The 22234-nt window shown below is 40.7% G+C and overlaps 1 protein-coding gene across 2 annotated transcripts in view; it reads right to left on the bottom strand.

Annotated features, from left to right (window-relative positions):
* Positions 1-1960: 1960 nt before the first annotated feature.
* The window catches only part of Stil (STIL centriolar assembly protein), a 48346-nt gene continuing 28072 nt past the window's right edge, over positions 1961-22234 (bottom strand). For both annotated transcript variants that reach the window (XM_052177013.1, XM_052177014.1), the window contains exons 12-17: positions 20314-21246; positions 16439-16607; positions 13305-13533; positions 6962-7151; positions 6158-6408; positions 1961-3800 (exon numbers count right to left, since the gene is read on the bottom strand). In XM_052177013.1, the coding sequence (XP_052032973.1) occupies positions 3011-3800; positions 6158-6408; positions 6962-7151; positions 13305-13533; positions 16439-16607; positions 20314-21246 (2562 nt within the window). In that variant the 3' untranslated portion in view covers positions 1961-3010. The remainder of the gene's footprint in view (positions 3801-6157; positions 6409-6961; positions 7152-13304; positions 13534-16438; positions 16608-20313; positions 21247-22234) is intronic.

Here is a 22234-nt window from a genome sequence, read left to right as displayed (position 1 = left end):
AAGTAACCTTTTTGTGTGTAAAGTATACTAAACATTATTTTTTTAAAAGAGGAGCCCCTTCAATGTCTACACCTGGAAAGTCCTTTGAGATCTTCCAGGGGAGGCTGCAGGCCAGCGCTCGTCTGGGAAGGCTCTCCTCCCTCTGGGCTTCCCCGACTTGGCTCCTGTCTTTCCTCCTCCTTCTCCATCGTTTTGCTTTTTCGTTTTGTTGTGTTTTGTGGTTTTATTTTTGTTTGTTTTTGGAGACAGGGTCTGTCTAGTAAGTAGTTTTGGCTGCCCTGGAACTCATTATGTAGACTAGGTTAGCCTCAAACTTAGAGATCCACCTGCCTCTGCCTCCCACGTGTGCACTGCCCACCTGGCTCACCAATTTATTTCTGCACATTTCATGCACACGGTTACCCCATCATCTCCAAAGCTGAGGAGCTAAAACCTCTAACTTACCTATCTAGTGTCGAGTTTGGGGTCCAGTAGTTGCCAACTCTCAATGCAGACTTTCTGTTTTCTTTCCTACAGTCAGTTCCCTGAGCTAAATCCCCTTGTCCAAAGCAGTGTCTGCTCATCTCCCCAGGTTTTGGCACAGAAAATATTCTATTTCCCCTTCTCTTTCTTATTGACACCAAAAGACTCTGGGAAAAAAAATGTCATTTTCCTAGAATACTCTGAAAATACGCTTTCTTCTGTTTCTTCAATGTGCCAAGGTCTTACTAATTTTACTGTGAGCACTTGACTACACTGATAGTAGCTGCATCACTGCCTCACCAAAGCTCTAAGCACCACTGTCTTGTCCACCATTAAGTTCACCATCTTGGTCAGTGCCTAGCAGGATCAACAAACCTGTTGAATACTGGGGGGGCGGTGGTGGTAAAAAGGGTCCTTGTGTCGAGGAAGGGCAGAGGGGCAGCTGCTACTGGGTTAGAGCCTGTGGATGGGTGTGAGGCTGCTGACTTCAGCTCAGTTCTAGTTGGCATGCTCTATCTTCTGTAGAGAAGAATTAAATATGACTGCAGTACAGGTTTTGGGTAAGGCTTTTAAGAATATGAGGGTGGGGGGTGGATACCTGGGAAAACACTTTGAAAGCAGAAAGTCTGCAGCAGGTTCAAAGCATTATCTGGAGATTTATGGTGCGGACATAAAGACCCTTCAATCTGGAAGGCTAGTCAAAGTCCTGCCCCTGCGAGCATTACTGGGAGAGCAGGGGCAGAGCAGACTGTTAATCTAGGCCCTTGCAGCAGACGCAGTGCTAGCTCTACACTCCGAGGTCATTAGTGGAACCTTGGCCAAAGCTGGCAGTGCCTCTTTTGGGACACTCAATAAATGGTGGTTCCTGCTCTCAGCTAAAGAGTAAGAAATCCTTCCAGAAGGAAAGCGAAGTGGGCAGCTTGGACAGTGCAGTACCAGCAGTATTTGAATTCAGCTCCAGATCCAAGTCCAGTAGGAAGCTAGTTCTTCCTGGATTTCTCTGGCCTCAGGAAGGCTTTCTTTTTCAACTGCTTAAAGATTCCTAGAGCTCGACAGTAATTGACATGGGTGAGTGGGGGTAGGCCAGGACACTTCAAAGAGCTAGTGTGTGCTAACACAGCAAGTCCTAAAAAGACAGAAGCGATCACTGCAGTTTTTCAAGATATAGATGATATAACCGTTTCCTTTGGAATCTTTGCAACTTTTACAAGGTTTACTTAAAAGGTCTACCTACTTCTGTGGGACTGAGCACTGGGTAGGGTGTCAAGAAGACAGGCAACTACCACAGTCAATAAGCAGGGCACTTTAGATGTGTGTTAGCACACACTAGCTTTAATACAGGGCAAGCACATTTTAACTTCTGCAGAAACCTAAATCTTTCAAGTGAATGAGGAAATTTTTCTTTTTTCTTTAGAAACAACAATTTGAAATAACTTGGGGGGGGAGTGGAAGTAAAGAATAAGAAAAGAAGTAATTACTGACACATTCAACACTTGGATAGATCTCAGGATATTATTGGAGTAAGACAGTACATTTCAAAAGGTAGAGTGCTAAATAAAAATTGTTTTTAAAAGTACAATTCTGCTTATGAAACATTTTTAAAATGATAAAAACATTCTGGTGATGGTGAAAAGACCATGGGATATCAGGGTAGGGATGGAGGGAGGGCATGTCGTAGGCTAGTGGAAGCTATGTGATGTAATTTCATCAATACACAAAAAAAGCGAATCAATGAGTGCACACAAGCCCTCACGGACTGAGGTATAAAGTTCAGTGCTACAGCACTTTGTGTGAGGTCCCTGGTTCACCCCAGCATGGTCTCACCCCACCAAATAACAACCCAAGGCAAGGAAAAGTTCTGCTGGTTATTCAGTACTGTGTTTAATGTAAGTTCTTAGTTTGGAAACAAACTATGATTATGTAAAAAAACTGGTTCTGGGAGACACAGGGTAAAGTGCATACCTGAGCCAGATGAGGAGGCAGAATTCTATGTCTGAAGCCAGCCTAGGCTAGATTGACCTGAGACCTTCTTTTAAAAATCTACAGTTGGGGATATAGCTCAGTGGTCAGGCTCGTAATAGAGCCCATTAGCACATGCAAGGTTCTGGGGTTTGGGGAAATTCATCTGAAGTTGATTAGCTGCAGTACCTGACCTTAGAGTTGTTTTGCTTGTTTTAGGTTCAGTGATGCAGAATGAACCCAACCTTCCCACTCACTAACAAGCCATCTCACAACTGGGCCAACCACCCCCAACCCCAGCCAATGTTAATTAGCTACTAATAGGGAAAAGACTCCGAAAGGTATTAAAATCCCAAAGGTCATGGCTTGGCAATGGTGCAAGCCTTTAATCCTACTTAGCACCTGGAAGACAGAGGTAGGTGGATCTCTGTGAGTTCAAGGCTACCCTGGTCTATGGAGTGAGTTCCAGGACAGCCAGGGTTGCACAGAGAAACCCTGTCTTGAAAAACAAACAAATCCCAAAGGTCTGGCTTCCATAAGTGCCATCAGTACACACCTACTCCTCACACCACAAAAGAGAAGTGAAGAGTTAAAATAACTTAGGTAGCTGTCTGAGACGCTTTACATCTAAGAACGTGCCCACAGAATTCATGCTTTTCATTTGATTTAAAGTCTCAGGAGGCTGCAAGGTTCTGGGAAAAACTGCAATGTCTCTTTCATTTTCCTTCTCCGGATGATGAGTAAACTCTGCTTTTCCAGTTCGGAGGTTCACTGTTGGGTTTGGCTTAAGATTCCTTAATGAAATGGCAGAGTCTTCACTCAAATGCTCTGTTGCTCTAGGCTGCACAGCTTGATTTGTGATATCTGTCAATACTGGCCCATGTGTGTGCGTGTCCTCAGAGCCACAGTCAGAGCACTGAGCTGTTTCACGGGCACTCCGAGAAGGCTCTTTCTCATGAGCACACTGCGCAGGTCTGCACGCTGGGTCTCTGCTCAACCCGTGGTCACTCTCACTGTCTGCATGGCTGGGAGGCTCCTCTTCATCCTCGCTGTTGTCACTGCTTTGTAAGAGTCCATACCTCTTCATGTATTTTTTGGTTGCAAATGACATGTTGCTTGGTGAAACTAAGCTAAGCCCCACTGTGCTTCTGTCTGAATTAATATGTAGAAGGCCGAAAGATGAGTCACAGTTATTCTGGTTTGATCGAGCAAGAGACAGTTGTGACAGCTGATTTTCACTTAAGTACTTCAGAGCAATGGCATTGGCCTCCATGCTCAGATCGGCACCAGTGGGACTTAAGCTGCTCATGCCAACATTACCAAACGACATGTAGTTTAATCCAGAGATCACGGCTTCTGGGCTGATGCATGCCAAAACACTGAAAGACAGGGGAAAGTAAGGCTGCTTTTACCTGATACAAAGTAGCAAGAGTTTCATTCTGCAAAAGTAACAAGTTTCCACTTTAATCTTACTGAGACTTTTAAACTGACCACCCAGACTTAAATCCTCCATGCAGACTCCATTCAGAGCATACACTGTAACCAGGAGGTGGCCTATCTTCACACTCTGAATGCAGACTCCTGACTGACTTGCCAGTTTCAGTGTTTTACAGGCAGCATGGGCATCAGATGACTATCATGAAGAAGCACATTACCAAGTTAGGTGTGGTGCTGCAGGCCTGCTATCCCAGCCCTGACATAGGATAATCAGTTAAGACCAATCTAGGCTATACAAAACCTGTTAAAAAGCACAACAAAGCCAGCCCCCCACCCCTGAAAACAACAAAGAAACACAAAAAACCAAACCAAACAAAACAAAAACAAAAAACAACCCACCCTCTCCCAAATACAAAGTACAACAGAACAGAAAGCAAAAAGAGAAAGCAAAAAAGTACATTACATTATTATATTACCCAATAGTTACTCCCTAATGGGAGGGAGTCTTAATCATCCTTTTAATAGGAAGCTGAGGCAGGAGAATTATGAACCTGGTCTATATAGTGAGTTGATCAAACAAACATGACTCTGCATGGAAAGCACGGGGAAATTATGAATCCAAATGGGTATATGTAGTTCTTTTTCATGCTTTTTTTCCCCCCTTAAACATCATTTTAATTTTGTGTATATAAATGTTTTTCCTGTGTGTACATATGTGTACCCTATATGTGCCTGGTACCCAGAGGTTAGAAGAGAGCTCTGGATCCCTTGTAACTGAAGAAATCACTATGTGGTCAGTACAGAAATAAAAAACAACTCTGAGAGGCAGAGACAGGTGGATTTCTGAGTTCGAGGCCAGCCTGGTCTACAGAGTGAGTTCCAGGACAGCCAGGGCTATACAGACAAACCCTGTCTCGAAAAAACCAAAAATCCAAAAAAAAAAAAAAAAAAAAAAAAAAAAAAAAAAAAAAAAAAGAAAATAAATAAAAAATAAAACAAAACAAAATGTCAGGGCTTCTGAGATGGCTCAGTTGTAAAGGCATTTGCTGCTGAGCTCAATGATCACATGGTAGAAGAAAAGAACTGACTCCAAATTGTTCCCTGATATCACACGTTCACACACACACACACACACACACCACACAGGAACAAACAAATAAGTGTATTCTTTTCTTATTTTCTTTTCTGTTTTCTTTTTGATTTTCTGAGACAGGGTTTCTCTGTGTAGCCCTGGCTGTCCTGGAACTCACTCTGTAGACCAGGCTGGCCTCGAACTCAGAGATCCCCCTGGCTCCACCTCCCAAGTGCTGGGATTATAGGCATGCGCCACCCCTGCCCGGCAAGTGTATTCTTTTAAATGTGAAAATATTCAAAAGTGTTAGCCTCATTCTCCTATACTATTGGTAAAGATTAAAATGAATATAAATATTTGGCAAGCAATGATAAAACACCTATTTATAACTTATTTGAACAAGTACTTGCAGAATGACATACACTTAGCACTGATTTAAACAGTACATAAAAGTTCAGAGAGTGTGAGGGCTCAGCACACTCTGTAGTGCATGGTTACAACAGAATATAATGCAGATACTGAAAGCAGGAGAAGGGCCTGGGGAGACGGGTCGGTGCCAAGAGCATTTGTTGCACTTCTAGAGATCCAGTTCAGCTCCCGACATCCACCCAAATAACATGGCTAGGAAAATATGAAAGAAATACACAAAGTAACCATGACTGTGCCACACTGAAGAATTTGCGGGAAGGAGAACTTTTGCATTTTATCTTACATTGTCTCAAATTATTTGTTTTTTTAAACTAGGAAGTTTTGTTAGTTTCTAATAACAAAAACAATTTTCAGAAAAGTTATTAGCTTAATAATATAATTTCCAGGTGTTATTCTCTTTTACAGGTGTATATATGCTGAGGGCATCTTTGATAAAGAGGAATCTAAACAGAAGGGTCTGACAGTTGGTTGCACGCTGCCACCAGGAACTGGCATGACACTCCACTACCTCCAGGAAGATGTTCAGATACTGCCAATAAAACTCATTTCTCTTTTCCAGTATTTTGTTAGCAACTTTAGCTTGGAAAGATAACAATGAAAGGATAAATCAATAGAACCACATCCCCACCCTCACCCCAGGTATCTTTTCTATGTAACCTCCTCCCACTAGAAGACAGAAATATGTAAAGATGGTATTTGCATTCCACACACAGCAGACCTGAGATGTAAGCACACACTTTCCAGGACTGCTGCAACATTCCTAACATTTATTCATCTTCTAAATCAAAACCCAGTTACCTGGCATGATCCACTTTCTGTGCATTTTTCTTCACTTTGGTGGGAGAGTCAATTTTCACTCCTAGGTTCCTTAGCTGTTTAATAGTTGCACTGAGTACACAGTCTCTGTCCACCAGTCCTGAATTGTGTCTTTTTTTCTTTGCATGGTGAGTATTTTGGGTTTTGGTGCATTCGTGGTTGATAACAACTGCTTTCGTAGGTGGTTGATCTGTTTCTTGGGAGGAGTTACTTAGTAGGTGGCTCACTTGACCCTTTGAAAAGAAAAGGAATATATCTAAAAATCACTAGCCCCCTGAAGATCTTTTTTTTTATAAAACGACTTGCTCATTACTTATTTATGTGTGTGTGTGTGTGTGTGTGTGTGTGTCTTTGTAGGTGGAATGCTAGTGGTCGTGAGCCACCTGATCTGGAGTCCTCTAACAGAGAGCAGGCATGGGTGAACTGCCCCCTCTCAAGCACACAGCTTTAAGATTTTAGGAAAATGCCACAAGGAAGGCTAAATAGTATCTTGTCAAATGCCATAAAGTATCTAGTATACTTGCAATTATATAGGTCTTTTCTCTTTTTTTACAGACAAAATTTCAAGAACAAACAAATGTTTGTTCTTGCTAAGTATCTGATGACTTAAAAAGCTTACAATTTACATTATCAAAATTTATGAAAATCTAAACAATTACGTATTATAATTGTTAGTGGTCAAAGATGATTTTGTTCTATTCTCATTCAGTATAAATCTATGGAAAGCTTAACTAGTATTTCCTATATTAAATAAGCACTTCACAAAAAATAAAATGGTATACTTACCAACAAGTCCTGGTAAATTTTCTGGTTATCTGATGGCTCCTGAGGCTCAACTTTTGTTCTCTGTGGTGATTCAGTGCTGTTACTGGCTCCCTCTGTTGGCGCAGTCTGTAAGCACATGCTTACACTTTCAGCCAGCAAAGCATTGGGGAAGAACACAGGAACATCAGGTTCTTTTCTCTGCTCTGAAGAGCTGTTTGAAAGGACATGCAGGGTTAACAAACATCAAAATACTTCTAACATATATTTGAAGCGCAGTACTTTTGGAAGAAAGTAGTAAAACTCCAACAGTGTTTTGCTTGTCAACTGTTTTAGATCACTGTACTGTTTTATTTTAAGTTATCTTTCATTGAAGGTTAGAAAAAAAGCTACTGATATTGTATGCATCTAATGCAGAAAAAACCTTTTAGGATATCTAAAAAATTTTAAATGTATAATTTGCTCATTTGAAGTTTTAAAATAGAAAAGGTCCTTGTCAATCCAAGGCTCATAAGCTACAATTATCAAATTATTTAGTTGGTGGTATTTTTTCTTTATGTTTTTGGTTTCTTTTTCAACTTTATTTAGAGCTTTTATTACTTTCAAAACAAAAAAAAGATAAAATGACTGGGAGAAGCAGCAATATAAGCACATTTCTTGTTAAAGGACTAATTTGTGGTTCTTGGAGAAAATAGAGAAAAGTGGCTAGGTATGGTGGCACATGATTGAAATCTTTTAGTTATTTATGTGTTTGTGTGCTTGTGTAAGTTTATATGTATCGTGTGCATGCAAGGGTCCAGTGAGGCCAGAGGAAGTCAGGCCTAACCCCCAAAATTGAATTTGTAGATGTTTGTTACATGTCTGAGTTAGGAAAAGGACCAGGGTTCTCTATCAGAATAGTTAGTGCTATAATAGTTAGTCATCTCTCCAACCTCCAAAGATTTATTTTATTTTTACATTACATGTTTATGTGTGTGTTGGTAGGTGCATGCGTGTGGGTACCTGTGGAGGACAGAGGCATCGAGTCTTCCTGGGCCTCAACTTACAGGCAGTTGTGAGCTGCCTGACACAGGTGCTGGGACCCAAACTCAGATCCTCTAGAAAGTATTCTTAACCAATGAGTCACTTGGGAGGCAGAAGCTGGAAAATCTAGAGTTCCAGGCTGCTAATAACCTTCCCAAGATAAAGTCCAGAGTTGTCTCTGGCAGTGTTTATTCATACTGCAACACATGACTTCACTGAAGCCTTTGTTCTGAATACATAGCACATATGCACTGCACGTGCTCATCAGGACCTTGGTATTTCTTTTCTTTCTTTTTTTAAAAAAAAGATTTGTTTATTTATTTTATGTATGTGTATACCATTACTCTCTTCAGACACACCAGAAGAGGGTATCAGACCCCATTATAGATGGTTGTAAGCCACCATGTGGTTGCTGGGAATTGAACTTAGGACCTCTGGAAAGAGCAGTCAGTGCTCTTAACCGCTGAGCCATCTCTCCAGCCCAGGACCTTGGTATTTCAATGAAAGCTGTCGAAACACTGTGGCTCAGATTAAAGATTACTGCATGTTATGAACTACTGTGTGTGTGTGTGTGTATACACATATAGTATAACATGTATAAATAAAGTTATATATATGTATAAATAAAGTATATGTATAAATAAAGTTTTCTGTTCTTATAGAAACATAATGGGCGCACGCCTTTAATCCTAGTGGATCTTTGAATTCAAGGCCAGTGTGGTCTATCAATTGAGTTGTAGGATATCCAGGGCTACACAAAGAAACCCTGCCTCAAAGGAAAACAAAACAAAACAAAAAAGCAGTTGAAAGTACTATCTCTTACAGTTTCAACTATTTAGCCAAGATTTAATTCTTTATGTAATACTCAACAATCATACCCATTCCATTACTATAAGTATTTTTTAATCTCTGTATCACTAAATGTTTTGCATAACTACTTTATATTCATATATACAGGGTCATGTTAAAATTTCTCAGGTTTAAACGGGTCACTTGCAGAAAGTTTAAAAAGGCCTTGCTAGCACAGTATCACATATACCCAGTGGGAAGTTTGTAACTGAATTTTCTTTTACTCCAGTTCCTCCCAAAGTGTTTCAAAAACATTAGAACATCAGATTGCTCCTTATCTTCAATCACTTTAAGTAGCTTCTTCACCTTAGGGCAGGAACACTCTAATGCTGCCTTTAAGGTTTGTTTGTCTCTCCAAAAAATATTGTCATTCAGCCAGATAGTGGTGGCACGTGACTTTAATCCCAGCACTTGGGAGGAAGAGGCAAGTGGATCTCAGTGAGTTCAAGGCCAGGTCTACACCTGGACAGCCAGGGCTACACAGAGAAACCCTGTTCTCAAAACAACAACAACAACAACAATAAAAAAAAAAACAAACCCAAAACCATTGTCATTCAAAAGCCAGACAGGGTAGCTCACACACATCACAAATTCAAGCGTGGCCTGGCCTCTACTGTATTTTGTAGGGCATTCTGGGCCACATACTGTTTTTATTCTGAGAGTCGATGTCAGTTACCAAACTTGGCTTATTCCATTTTTAACTAAAGGACCATCATGATTAAATACTGTGATGATTAATAGTCTTGCCTGCCAACTGGCCTGATGGAGCCCTGGGAGATTCCTAAAGCACACTGCAGGAGCCTGTGAGGGGAACAGCACCTGAGAGAAGAGCAGCCCTAAATGTGGACAGCACCGTCTAGTCAGCTAGGGGAGAGGGTGAAGAAAATCAGGACAAAGCCTGCTCCCGGCTCAGGTTCTGTGTCCTGAGCACCTGGGCCCTGCCATGTGTCAGAACTACCAACAGCCCACAGCAATGGAGCCTGATGCTAGGACTGAAACCTCTGAAACTATAAACCACATAATCTCCTTTAACAGTATTCACCATCAAACAAACGCTGGCTACACAGCGGCAGACACTGTTCTGACTGGTTCACGTATGAACATTTACTTCTCACAATGACCCCAGACACAGGTGCCTTTATTAGTTCCATCTTATAAGGGGAAAAACAGCCAACCAGAGATCATGAGAAAAGTTCAAAGCTATGACTCAAACCAGAAGTCTGAGCCAGAGTGTGCTTATGATCACTGGGCTACAACACTGTGTGCTCAAAAATTTAAAAAGATTTATCTAGGTGTCTCAACTAATAAATTAAAACAAAAGCTGGAAAAGAAGATGTGAAAGATTTCAACCTCAAAAAATTTAAAGTTACTTCAGTGTGCCAGTTTGTCCAACGCATGGCTTCTTAAACAATTGTTTTAAACAATGCCTCTATAGACGCCTTCCTTATACCATCACTTTCCATTGGGAAAAAGCAACTGATAGCCAATAGAGCTGTACAGCCCATAAACTCATCTTTAGAGACTGCTCCAACACCACAAAGCCTGGCTGATCTAAGCAACACCGTGAGCACCGGGCGGTGAGAGCCGTGGCGTGAGTCGGGCCGTGCTTGGAGACAGTCCCAAACCCACCATGGACAGCTCGGAGATGTCTTTTAGGACAAGGTCATTCTACATAGTTTGTGTTGGTCTCATATTCATGATTGTCCTGCCTCCATATTCTAAGTGCCACCATATCTGGCCTAGAGATAGTATTGATCCTAAATCAATATATTATATGTTGAAAAAAGGGGATTAGGTCTACATCTTGTTTATGTTGCAATCAATAAGGCTGATCATAAATACCCTGAAAAAGCAATTAGCTTCTCATTCTATTAGTTTAATTAGGTCCTTTTCTGAAGTTTTAACTACCAAAGGATTGGAGATTTTCAAAAACTTGAAAACCTTAGCAATTTTAGAAAGTATCTGTAGTTTATAAATTAAGTCAAGGAAGGGGCTGAAAAGCCTGGCTCAGTGATTAAGAGCACTGGCTGCTCTCCGCGAGGACCTGGGTTTGGTTCCCAGCACCCACATGGTGGCTCACATTCCTCTGTGACTTTAATTCTAGGGGATCTGATGCCCTCTTCTGACCTCTGCAAGTGACAAGAAAGCACACGGTACACAGATATACATTCAAGTAACATACACATGTAAAAATGAGTTAATTAAAAAAGAGAATTGAGTTTCTGACATTAGTCCAAATAAAATATATACAGACTTGGAGCTTTGCCAATAAACATTTACTTAGACACTAACATGAGCTGGACATGGCAGTGCGTATCTGTAAGTGCAGGAGGCTGAGGCTGGAGGATCATGGGTTCAAAGCCCACATGTAATACATATTAAGTTGTAGGAAAGTCTAAGTGAATGAATGGGCTTGCATGGAGAGTTACTGTGTCAGAGATGGAGAAATAGCTATGCTCACCACCCTGCTCCAGGAGCAGTCTAACTGGGCAGATGTACGCAAAAGGCTTAAATAAACTGGTACACACAATGAATATTACTTGAATCTGTGATTAAAACAGTATTATGAAATAAAAAAGGGCATGTTTCTTAGTTTCCTGGAGGTACACATTTACTGTTTTAACTATTATACAATCAATAATTTTAAATATCAATTAGTATCAGACAACTTTTACTTTGAAGTCTACTGCTTATCCCATGCTGCTTCACATTTAAGTCCCTGTCTCTTCTCTAGGTAAGTTCATGGCAGGGCCTGAGGTATTTTAGCTGTTTCCCTTTTACCCCCCATATGAGGCCACAGCGCTTTCAGTCTACTTGTTCCCTGTGTAACAGCCTGTCTCTTAACTACTCCCTCTGAATCCCACCTTCAGCTCTCCACAGAACCAGAAGCACCTTCAAAAAAACAAAAACCAGATTACAGAACTCCACCATCTAACAACACAGAAAGATCTAAACCCACAAAGTCTGGCTCCAGTCTGGCTCCCCCCTCCGTCTCTGATCTTCTCTCTGGCTCAGTCACTATGTCCAGCTCTGCTGGGAGCTGCTTGTCTCTAGACATCTCAAGCTCATACACCCCAGGGTCTTTATATACACCCCAGGCCACTTCCATCAACAAGAGCATTCTTCCACGAGATAATGTCATGACTGCTCGTTATCATTCAGACCACTGTTCAAACGCTAGGGCTCTGAGTCTTGCTCCACTACTGTGCTGACTACACCCCACATCCCACTCCACCGTCATCCCTGTTTACATCACCTGAGGGCTCTGGTTTGTTTTCTTTAGGAACATTGGTCACTGCATGAAGCAATCTCATTTTTATTGCTTATGTGGTTAAACATACAATTAGGAGGTCTGCTTTACTCACTGTTTGGTCACTATGTGCGAGGTGTGGTGCAGCACATGTTAAAAGTTCAAAGAACTCTTGCCAAATTTGCCGAGGAGCTAAATAAATTACTTGGGAATCATTACTTTAATAGAAATTTTCATAATGCAAAAATTTCAAACTCAAATGAAAACTACTTAACAAAATACCATATACAATCTGTTTCAGAAATTACCATCTTGTCAGTTTTGTTTTGCCTCCTCCCCTACCATCAACCCTTTTTCAAGACAAGGTTTCTCTGTGTAGCACTGGTTGTCCTGGAACTCACTCTGTAGAGCAGGCTGGCCTCGAACTCAGAGATCCACCTGCTTCTGCCTCCCAAGTGCTGGGATCAAAGGTGTGAGCCACCACTGCCTGGCTTTGTTTCTATGTTTTATCAGTTCATCTCCTATTGTTCTGAAACAAAAATATAAAATAATATTTTATATGTTGTTGTCTTTTCCAAATATAACTGTAGTGTCATCTGAAACCCTGTATCACTAGACTCTCTAAGGTAAGGTCTGAGTACACAGAATGCTGAGGCTTTCTTAAGATGCTGTGACTCATTCAGACGTGCAAACCCAGTAACTGACATATGGGCATAGCTGAAGAAAGCTTTCACTGAGATTTCTGTTATGCTGATACTTACTATGTAAAGATGTCAATGAAAATGCACTAAGCTTATCAATATCTCCAAGAGGAAGAAAATGAACATATTTGTGAAGGTGATAAATAATAGTCCATGGTATATTTCAGAACTGCAGAACAGATTTAAAATTTTTTTTTTACCACAAAAGGTATATTAGGTCATAATTTTGATTGCCAGATTTAATTATTTTCTACTATGTATATAAATATAAAAATTATATTCTAAGCAGTGCAAAGGAGCACATGCCTTTAATCCTAGCACTTAGGAGGTAGAGGCAGGCAAATCTCTCGTGAGTTCAGGGCCACTTTATACATAGTGAGTTCTATAGCCAGAGATGCACAGAAAGACCTGGTCTCAAATAAACAAACACAACAACATCCCCCCACAACAACAACAAAAAAAACAATCCTTGAATAGTACTGCAAAAAAAAAAAAAGAAAAAATTTAAAGAAATAGCATGAAACAGTGAATGGAAGGTTCTTACTTGGATTCAGGAAGTGGCTGATTAAACTCTTCCACAGCAAGATTGCTTTCTTCAAAACTAGGAATGTCAACTGCTTTTAAAGAAGATGAGCTACCTGGAAGACTTGTCGGTTCATTATTAATATCTACAGAAAAGTTCATGTCTTCACTGGAAATCTTGGTGTCATCTTGCTTCAGCTGTGAGTCAGGCTCTTTACCATCACCTGCTGCATTCCAAAACAAGCTAGCACCTAAGGGGTTAAATCAGTTCAGCTATTAGAACAAATATCCACCTAGAAAAAGAATGGATGTAAAAGTTTGTAAAGAACATCTACATTATCTTAACAAAACTACACTGTTTCAAATTACCTTTTAAAATGCTGCAAAGAGAAGCAGGTGAAAGGCAGGAAGATAGAATCCAGCAGCAAAGGGACAGGGGACATCTGCATCCTGCCCGCTCAAGAGGAGGCTCTGCTCAAATTAAGGTGCAGTGGAATGCCTGCAATTCCAGCCCTCAATAAGTTGAGGCAGGAGGATCTTGAATGGGAGGGTAGCCGGGGATATGCAGTGAGTTTAAGGCCAATCTGCACTACATTGTAAGACTCTGTCTCAAAATAAAGTGTGCTTTGGGGATAAGGAGACATCTCAGTGTGTGATCTGCTTGCATGAGGACCCTAAACCCCCATGTAAAAGCCACCAGCTGGCCAGCAGCCTAGCTGAGAAAGCAAGTTCCAGGTTTAATGAAAGAAAGCAACCAGGTGGTGGTGGTGTATACTTGTAATCCCAGCATCAGGAGGCAGAGGCATGAATTCTCTGAGTCCAAGGCCAGCCTGGACAACAAAGCGAGTTCCAAGACAGCCAAGACTACACAGAGAAATCCTATCTTGAAAAACAAAACATACATACATACATACATACATACATACATACATACATACATACATATGGATAGACAGACACAGCAGAGCAGAGCAGAGAAGCAAATGAGAAGACAGAGTGATATCAAGTTCTGGCATCTAGTCACACCTACAGTGCACACACATATGTAAAACCACACTTAAAAAAACAACAACCAGGGGGGCTGGAGAGATGGCTCAGTAGTTAAGAGCTCCTGCTCTTCCAAAGGTCCGGAGTTTAATTCCCAGCAACTGCATGATGGCTCACAACCATAATGGGATCCTGTGCCTTCTTCTGCTGTGTCTGAAGAGAGCAACAGTGTACTCACATAAGAGAAATAAATCTTTTTAAAAAAAAGAAAAAACAACAACCTGCTAGGCAGTGATGGTACATGCCTTTAATCACAGCACTTGGGAGGCAGAGGCAGGCAAATTTCTGAGTTTGAGGCTGGCCTGGTCTACAGAGTGAGTTCCAGGACAGCCAGCCATGGCTATACAGAGAAACCCTGTCTCGAAAAACCAAAAACCAAACAACATCAACAACATCAACAACAACAACCCAGTGTTTCTCTAAAGTAATGAGCCATTTGTACATGCTTTTAGAGCCTGTCTACACACCATGTTTCTACTTTCTGTTACATAAATTCACTTCATTTTTATTTAGCTTCACCACTTCTGTGATGTCTCAGGTTTGCTATGCTAGTCATACCTTTTCTGTTACACATAAGAATACATAATTAGGGCTGTGAAGAAGGCACACTGGTTAAGAGCACTTGTTCTTACAGAAGACCTGAGTTTTCAATACTCATGTGGTGATTCACAACCAACCTTCTACAGGATGTAACAACCTCATCTAACCTCTGCTAGCATCAGACATATAGCTGGTAAACATACATACATATACTAATACACATAAAATCAATCTAGAAAGAAAAATAAATTTAAGACAGTCATCTGTACTCTACCTCAAATACTCTCTTACACCATGACCTATGTATATTTTCTAATCAGGGAAAACACTGTAAGTGCAGTGGTTTGAAGAAGCAAAAAATTTAAATGGTTTCTTTTTTCCTTTCATTTTGTTTTTGAGTCAAGATATAGAGCCCAATCTGGCCACAAACTCAAGACCCTTCCAGAGCACTTGAACTATAGGCATGCACCATCATGAAAACATTTTCTAGTTTGAGTGACTTTATGAAAAGAAATCACAATAACAGCAAGGTTTAAAAGTTGCAATAGGTTCTGTGTACTTTATACCTTTAGAGAAAGTTAAGTATATGTAAAATATGTTCCTAAAAGTCTCTTAGTTAAAATAACTGTTAATAATTTCTTTTGGAATGGGTCATGGTATCACAGGCCTTTAATTCCAGTACTTGGGAAGCAGAGGTAAGAGGGTCTCTGTTAGTTCCATGAGAGCTGGCTTTATAGAGCAAGGCCCAGGACAGACAGGACTACAGAGAGAGACCCTGTTTTGAAAAACCCAAACAAGTCAAAACAAAACAAGACAAACCCCAAAACATGCGAATGATTTCTCTTGTCACTTTAAGTTGTAAAGGTACAAAAGTGGGTAAGCCATTTCTAAGTCCTAAGAAGTAGTCTAGTGACAGACACAGATGATAAACTACAATAGCTGGGCAATGGCGGCACACATCTTTAATCGCAGCACTTGGGAGGTAGAGGCAGGTGGAGCTAAATTTGAGGTCAGCCTGGTCTAGGGTGAGTTTCAGGACAGCCAAGGCTACGCAAAGAAACCCTCCCCCAAAAACAAACAAACCAAAACAAATGAGAAACTACAGTATAGTAAATAGAGAATTTTATAAGACAGAAGAACACTGCACCTTTCCCCTTCTTTGGTGTGTGTTCTGTACGAATGTGTATTCGTGTAAGCACACATACAAAAGGATATGGACACCAGAGGTCAATGCTGGGAGCCTTTCCACCACTGTCTACCCTATTTCTTGAGAATTGAAACTAGAGCTCACAGGCTGAGAAGGGCTCACTAGCCAGAGAGCTCCAGGGATCCGTCAGCCTTTCCAGGTTAGGACTAGAGATGCATGTTAACTGCTGCACCTGGCTTTCTACAGGGAGGGGGCTGAGGGTGGGGGTGAAAGGGTGCCACAGATCTGAACTCAGATCGTTATGCTTATGTGGCAGGTACTACACTAAGCCATCTCCTTATCCTTCCTCCATTCCTTTCTTTCAAAAGGCAAACATGAGAAACACTGAAAACCAATTTCTTACAATTAAAAAAATAAGTCACCTGTGCTCACGGCAATGCTTACACTTTTTCTCATGTGCAAGCCTGGTGAAGACTGTGCTTCCATGGAAACCTGCTCCATTTGTCTTGCCGCTTTCACAGTGTCTTCCACAGTGGCTACTGTCTTATGGGAGCCAGGATCTAGAGATTGTGCTTCTAATAAACGCTGAATCTGTATCAATTAAAAACATACATTGACCAGGCAACACAGCAATCAACAAAACTGGCAGCAGTTTAGTAACAAATTACAAATACTCTAGTCATTACAGAGCTGAATTTTAACTATATTTTCTTACAAAACAATTAAATCATACTGGGAGACGTACTTAGTGCAGAAAGCCACTATCATTAGCTACTAAGACCCACTTTCACTAAGTATAAATTTAAAAGTGAAACTTACAGGTGATTAGATTAGCATTTCTAAGTTGAATTTTTATTCAAATACCTCAAATTAGTGTATTTTATTCCTACTTCATTTATAAATCAATCAAGAATGGAGGAGGCATACCTTGAGTTTTATGTACCCAAAATTGAGGATTTTACAAAAGATTCCTTTTATAAACTTTAGTCAAAAATTGCTCATGTTCAGCCACACTGAAATAAAATATTGAGGAACAGCTAACACTGACTGGTGTTCCTGTCTGTAAGACACTTGTACCACATATTACTTATTTTAGGTGGATGGGTGTTTTGTCTGCATCGCTTACATGCCTGGTGTCCATGAAGGCCAGAAGAGAGCACTGGATCCCCGGGGGCTTGAGTCACAAGCAGTTGTGAACTATCATGTGGATACTGGGAATCAAACCCAGGTTCTTTGGAAAAGGACCAGTGCTCTTAACCACTGAGCCATTTCTCTAGTCCTATATCACAGATTTTATGTGTAAGTTTTACAGTTCCCCTCTCCTGACCTTTGGACCCACTACCACACCTTCCAGCTCCCTGTTTGCTGATTTTGACATTTTTTAAAATTGGATATATTCTTTATTTACATTTCAAAAGTTATTCCCTTTCCTGGTTTCCCCACCTGGACATTTCATATACCCAGAACTAAGCTAAGTGCCTGTCATCATTCTCTCTACATAAAGCTTTTAAGACTAATCACGGCGTTTATCAGTGCTCTTAACTGCTGAATATTCCGCTGTATAAATATGCTCACTGAGTTTATCCATCAATCAAGCTGTGGACAGCTAAGTTGCTTATAGTCTGGCCTATAATATTGTGAATACTGTTGTGGACATTTATATACAAGGGAGTTTTGTTTTGATTTCATTTTGTTGTTTTAAGATAGTGTCTTGCTGTAGTCACAGGTGATCTAAACCTTGCTCTGTTGCTCAGGCTGACCTCCTGGACTGGTTTCCGGCTCCTCCATCTCCTGGTGTATCACCACAACAGCTTATGTACAGGGTTTTTACTTTTCTTGAATACACACACACACACACACACACACACACACACACACACACACACTGGAGTGAGGAACATTCCTCTTTATTTGTTTTGATTTTGATTTTTTAAAATATTTCTATTTCCCTACAAATGGTATTATTATGACTAACTAGTTAATTTTAGTGGACTATCAATCAGGTTGCTTTTCCAAGGCTACAAGACCAATATTGACTGGGAAATGAATTAGAATCTAAGGAATCTGTCTGTTTAATTCATCTGTCCTCTCCATTAAGGATCAAACAAACAAACAAAAGACTGTGAATACTAGAACAGGAACAATTTTGGGCATCCTTTTGTATACAAGGCAAGTGCTCTATCACTTGAGCTATAGGCCAAGTCTGAGTGTCTCTGGACTTATTTTAAATAAACACCCTTTGACTTCACAATTTACTTCTACAGGGCCAGTGAGATGGCACAGGGGGTTAAGCATTTTGATCCCCAGAACCCATGTACTGGAAGGAGAGAACTGACTCTTATAAACTCATGACTTCTACAAACACACCATGGTCCTCATAAACACGCACACACACACACACACACACACAAATTTTAATTTTACTTCTAGGGAGGATCTATGGTACAGTGATATTAGCACATATGTAACTAAAATGTAAACAAAAGATGTAAATAAGTGAGCTGGAAAGATGGCTCAGCTGTTTAAGCCTAAAGGCTCACAATTGAAAGATGCAAATAAAAAATAAATAACATAAAAATAAATGCACTGAGCAGGGAGTGATGTGTACACTTTTAATCCCAGCATTCAGGAGGCAAAGGCAGGAGAGTATCTGAGTTCAAGGCCAGGCTGGTCTACAGAGAGTTCCAGGACAGCCTGGGTTAACAGAGAAACCTTGTCTCAAAAACAACAACAACAAGAACAATAACAACAACATCATCATCATCATCAAAAACAAGAAGCACTGATAATAAACTGTAAATATAGCAGTCATTGGTACACTGTCTGCAATAAAAGACAGTTCAAATTGTTGACAGAACAGCAGAACAGGACAATTAGAAAATCCATGTGTAGCCGGGCAGCGGTGGTGCACGCCTGTAATCCCAGCACTCTGGGAGGCAGAGGCAGGCGGATTTCTGAGTTTGAGGCCAGCTTGGTCTACAGAGTGAGTTCCAGGACAGCCAGGGCTACACAGAGAAACCCTGTCTCGAAAAAACCAAATCCAAAAAAAAAGAAAAAAAGAAAATCCATGTGTACTCTTAGAAAACTACCCAATGCAATAAAGTTCTTCATGTACTCAAAATGGACATGCCTGAAAGTTACCTGGGGCTGGGGAAATAGCATATATATGGTGTACATAAACTCATGCAGGCATATACACATACACTTAAATTAATCTAAAAATAAAATAAAGTACAATTTTCTCAGGTGTTTGTATCCAAAGTATTTTAAGCAGAATTTGAAAATCTGTCTTTTTTTAATTTTTTTTTTTTATAAAAGATTTAAAGTTTTTATTTAACTTTAACTACTGAACCATCTCTCCAGCATAGCCCCCTTTTAAAAGATAGGGTCTCATTCAGCCCGGAATGGCCTCAGAAAGCTTTAAAACAAAGATTTTTCTAAATAACACATTATGCAGAGTAGTCACATATTTGTATAGGTATTGGGCTAAGAAAAAACCTGAAGCATACAGTTCAAGTTATACTCGCTCGCTCACTCGCTTGCACTGGCTGGAAACCTGAGAAAGCATCTGGTCTGGGACATGTGTGTGTGTGTGTGTGTGTGTGTGTGTGTGTGTGTAAGAAGGGCGTCGATGAGAAGCCTCAGCTTCAAAGAAGGATGAACTAAAAGATGAAGAACCCTGAAATAAAAGGCCTGAAGAGAGGAGACACTGCAGAAGAAAATGAGTAGAACAGACACAGAGAGCTCGAGACAGTGGCACACTGGCTTAGATGAGTAAACACAAAGGCCGAAAAACTAGAGACATGTAAGCCTTTGTATTTAGCCATATATAAAAGTTTAGAGAATGGGCTGGAGAGATGGCTCAGTGGTTAAGAGCACTGACTGTTCTTCCAGAAGTCCTGAGTTCAATTCCTAGCAACCACATGGTGGCTCACAACCATCTGTAATGGGATCCAATGCCTTCTGGTGTGTCTGAAGACAGCTACAGTGTACTCATACACCTAAAATAAATAAATCTTTAAAAAAAAAAGCTTAGAAAAAACTGAAAGAAAATGTGATTATGTTGTAGCTTAAGATATAGAGATAGAAGGCTTGCTCTCTGGTCCCAGTCCTACTAACCAGCAATTATGGAACAAGGTTTTCTCTCTAATCCTTACTTTACCTGTAAAACAAGAGGGTCTAGATTTGAGCTTCTAAGGTCTTTCTGGTTCTAATATTCTATAGTTTTATAAAGCATAATCACTATAGAGTACCAAATACTAAGGATTTAAGAGTACTAACAAAGCTTCCCACAAACCTGTGCCTGAAGTAGTCTCAGCTGCCTGTCTTGCTCTGTGACAAAGCGATATGCATCAGGAGACAGTCCCATCATGCCATTGTCTGGTGCTGTATTGGGTGTGTGCATGCACATGGCACAGGGATGTGGCACACACGAGTCCACATGTGAAGGTCCTGCCACAGGTGTCGGTTCTCCATTGTTGTGGGGAGAATAGGTACCCATGCCTCCTTGCTTCGTGGTAACGGGGCTACTTGACGAGTAGATAGCGTTAGCACACAGAGATGGGCATCCACTTGAGTGAAAGAATGCATGTTTTGGAAGGGCTTCAGATCGGAGGTCTTGAACAGACCCCACTGTATTTCCCTGCCAAGAATTCATCGTACTATACTGAAGATGGCCATGATGTTGGCAGCAGCTGCAGACGCTTGTGGGATAGTAGGATGGTAATGAAGGAGTGGGTACTTGAAGCTCCATTGGTCTTGCTGAATTATGGGGTGAAAAAACAAGATTGTGTGGGTGGGTTTGTGGAGCAAGAGAGGGCTGCCTGGAGTCCAAAGTAGAAGGTCTCACGGGGTAGTCTTCCTTTTGCATGCTCCCAGTAGAAACTGCTTGAAGCTTCTCAGCTACCTCAGGAGATGGCACATTGAGAGATGGTTTAGCACAGTTTCTGAACTGGAGGCTCTCTTTCTTACAGGTAGATGACTGCTTCCCTCTGCACTGTCTTAAAGCAGTGTCCCGGCTTAACTGATTTGGAAGTCCCCACAGGCAAGGCTCCCCAGGGTTAGCTTCTGAGCTGTGTTTGGCATCACAAAGCTCAAGCTGCGATGGCTTAATCAACAAAGGATTCTCCATAGTCATCATTTCCAAAGGGTTAGACTGGTTACTTGATTCTGTGAAGTTGTTGTCTAACACAATTGAAAGTTCAGGAACAGACGGCTGGATCTTAGAAATCTATAAATGGAAGCAAAAAGGAAATTCTTAGAAAACTTATTTGCTCTATTTTTCTTAGATAAGTATTTGCCAAATAATATTCAATTACATATTAAGATTTGTTCACTACTTAGGCCGTCAACCATTATTCTGGGTAGATAGCAAGCAGGAGTACAATATATAGTGTTGTTCTCACATAAAGTGAAAATTTTTGGGTTTCTTTGGAGAATCAGTTCTGTCATGTGATTTTTTTTTTTTTATTTTTTATGGAAGCTGTCTTGTGAAAGGGTATGTGATGTTTAGAAAGAATATAAATATCACCCCACAGAGAGTGAGAGGATACTCTCACAATGGTTCGTCTTGTAACACTTTGCTCGTCTTCGCTTGTTATGACTTCATAGAGAGAACGCACCAGAGACCTTCTCCTTCCGGTGTTAACTGCAGTTGCTTCTTGCTGCTTCCTCAGACTCCTGCCAATTCAGCAGGCCCAAGGTTTCTTCTGGATCTAGCCACTGCTATAATTTGTGTTTAGTGTTTGCCAACTGGATTGGACTGCTGATATACTGACAATGAAGATTGGAATTGCCCCCCAAACTACTTCTAAACAGGTCCACATCTCTGTTTCCTATTAACTTTTCTTTTCCTCTACCTCTGGTAGGTGGCTAGAAGGGAGGTTGAAGCATTTAAGAACCCTTACTAAAATTGGTTTTAAAAAGTATAAGCCTAATACATACATAAATATTTCCCCTACTTATTTAGTTTTCGGAGATTAGGTCTCTATATATAGCCCTGGCTGTCCTGGAACTCACTATGTAGATCAGGGTGGCCTCAAACTCAAACCTTTAATCCCAGTACTTTTAAGGCAGGGGAAGGCAGATCGCCTGCCTGGTCTACAAAGCAAATTCCAGAAGAACCAGGACGATTACACAGAGAAACTTTGGAAAATCAAAACCAAACCAAACCAAACCAAACCAGAAAAGAAAAAAAGGAAAGTAAACTCCAATAATAC

Source organism: Apodemus sylvaticus, chromosome 3, assembly GCF_947179515.1.
Source record: "Apodemus sylvaticus chromosome 3, mApoSyl1.1, whole genome shotgun sequence".
NCBI lineage: Eukaryota > Metazoa > Chordata > Mammalia > Rodentia > Muridae > Apodemus > Apodemus sylvaticus.
The sequence above is the reverse complement of the archived record's forward strand: the minus strand, read 5'-3'. Positions and strand labels throughout refer to the sequence as shown.